Source organism: Pteropus vampyrus, unplaced genomic scaffold, assembly GCF_000151845.1.
Source record: "Pteropus vampyrus isolate Shadow unplaced genomic scaffold, Pvam_2.0 Scaffold124, whole genome shotgun sequence".
NCBI classification, from domain to species: domain Eukaryota; kingdom Metazoa; phylum Chordata; class Mammalia; order Chiroptera; family Pteropodidae; genus Pteropus; species Pteropus vampyrus.
Genome location: NW_011888905.1, coordinates 1,350,179 through 1,351,711, shown reverse-complemented (window position 1 = coordinate 1,351,711; position 1,533 = coordinate 1,350,179). Strand labels below are relative to the sequence as shown.

General features: G+C 61.8%; 1 protein-coding gene across 1 annotated transcript in view; it reads right to left on the bottom strand.

Moving 5' to 3' along the window:
• SMG5 (SMG5, nonsense mediated mRNA decay factor) overlaps positions 1-1,533 on the bottom strand; it is a 29,814-nt gene that overhangs the window by 16,183 nt on the left and 12,098 nt on the right. Inside the window, exon 9 of the mRNA XM_023534294.1 lies at positions 1,361-1,439. Within this exon, the coding sequence (XP_023390062.1) occupies positions 1,361-1,439 (79 nt within the window). The remainder of the gene's footprint in view (positions 1-1,360; positions 1,440-1,533) is intronic.

The window sequence follows — 1,533 nt, the reverse complement described above, 5'->3', positions numbered from 1 at the left end:
CACAAGCCAACATGTGGCAGAGCCGAGCCCCCATCCCAAGTCCGCTTCATATGGAGCCTAGAGCCCTAGCTGCACCTTCAAGTCCTCGTCATTAGAACCACCATGGTCACACAGTGAGGCCAGGAAAGAATTCACGTGAATTCCTCGGCCATCCCTTCCACTGACACTGGGCTCTATCTCCCCAGACCCTGAAATCTCGGGAGGGGTGCTGGGGGCTACACGCTGCTCTGACCGAACACTGGAGGTGCCCCCAGGTCTTTGGGGCAGGCAGATTCTGCCTCCAGTCTCCTGGTCGTTCATCGGTGAGTCTCAAGCTGCCACCTAAGAAGCTGGTCTCCCCTGAGGAGGGGCCCCATGGAGACGCCCGAGTCCAGCGGAGCCAACCCTGCAGACGCACCAGCCTCCGGGTCAGCCAAGCGCCAGTGACTGACGCAGACGGTGCACCAGGAGCGGCCCAGCTGGGACCCCCGGCGCCAAGCCCCACAAGACGGGACTGTATCGGCACTAAGGGGGTGGGGCTTAGGGGCACCCCCAACCTGGATGTGCGCGGTGCTCCGAAGCGACTTGCCCTAAACCATGGCCGGGAGTGTGACGAGGGGCCGGGAGCAGCGAGGGGCGCTCCCTGAAAGGGATGTGAGGAAAGGTGAACATGCTACAAAATGGCGCTGAACACGGCAACCCTACCGAGGTGACCACGGCTGCACAGGGGCCGTCTGCACTGAGAGGTAGAGGGGCCGCGTGACAGCACAGACTGGTGGCATGGGAATGGGCTCCCCTGCCCGGGTGACCCCAGGCCATGGCGCACGGAGCTCTAAGGCAGGACCAGGCGTGTCCCTAGGCCATAAGTGCCTGACCCTCTGCTGTGAGGCCCGAGCCACCACACAGCCTGTCCTGAGAAGTGCTGGGACCTGGGCCCTCGGGTGGCACCTGTGAGGGTCCCGTCTCCCTGTCACGTAATCAGCAGCATGCTGGTTCACCCAGTCTCACGCGCACTTGGTGACAGTGCCTCAGTAACCTAACTCTGATCAACTTCGGGAGCCCTGAGAATACTTCTGATCCTAAGAGCTGAGTGTCAGATCGGGGAGGCTGTGATCCACCCCGCCGTCAAGTCAGCCCCCCCCACTGTCATCGCTGTCCCCTCAGGGCCCTGAAGCTCTGCAGTTCTGAGGTTCCTACCGAGGCTCCTTCGATCATGTTTTATCAACCCTGTCAAACATATTTCCTTCTTCGAGACAACAGCCCTGTGCTTTGCATGAGACAGTGGAGAGCAATGCAAGCTGCCCACGTGCCGACACATCCAGGTGGCTGTGTACAAAGCAGCGGGAGGGCGCCCGGCGGGGGGGTGGCGGCAGGGGCTCACCAGCGCAGGTAGCAGTACATGGCCTCCACACTGTAGTATTTGCTGCCAGCCAGGGTGCCCAGCTGGTTGAATGGCATTCCTGGGGAGAGAGACGTCACTCAGCCTGGAGCCACCATGCCCACCCAAAGCCCAGCATCAAAGGACTCGTGGGGAGGAGAGCTGGGTCTGCAGGC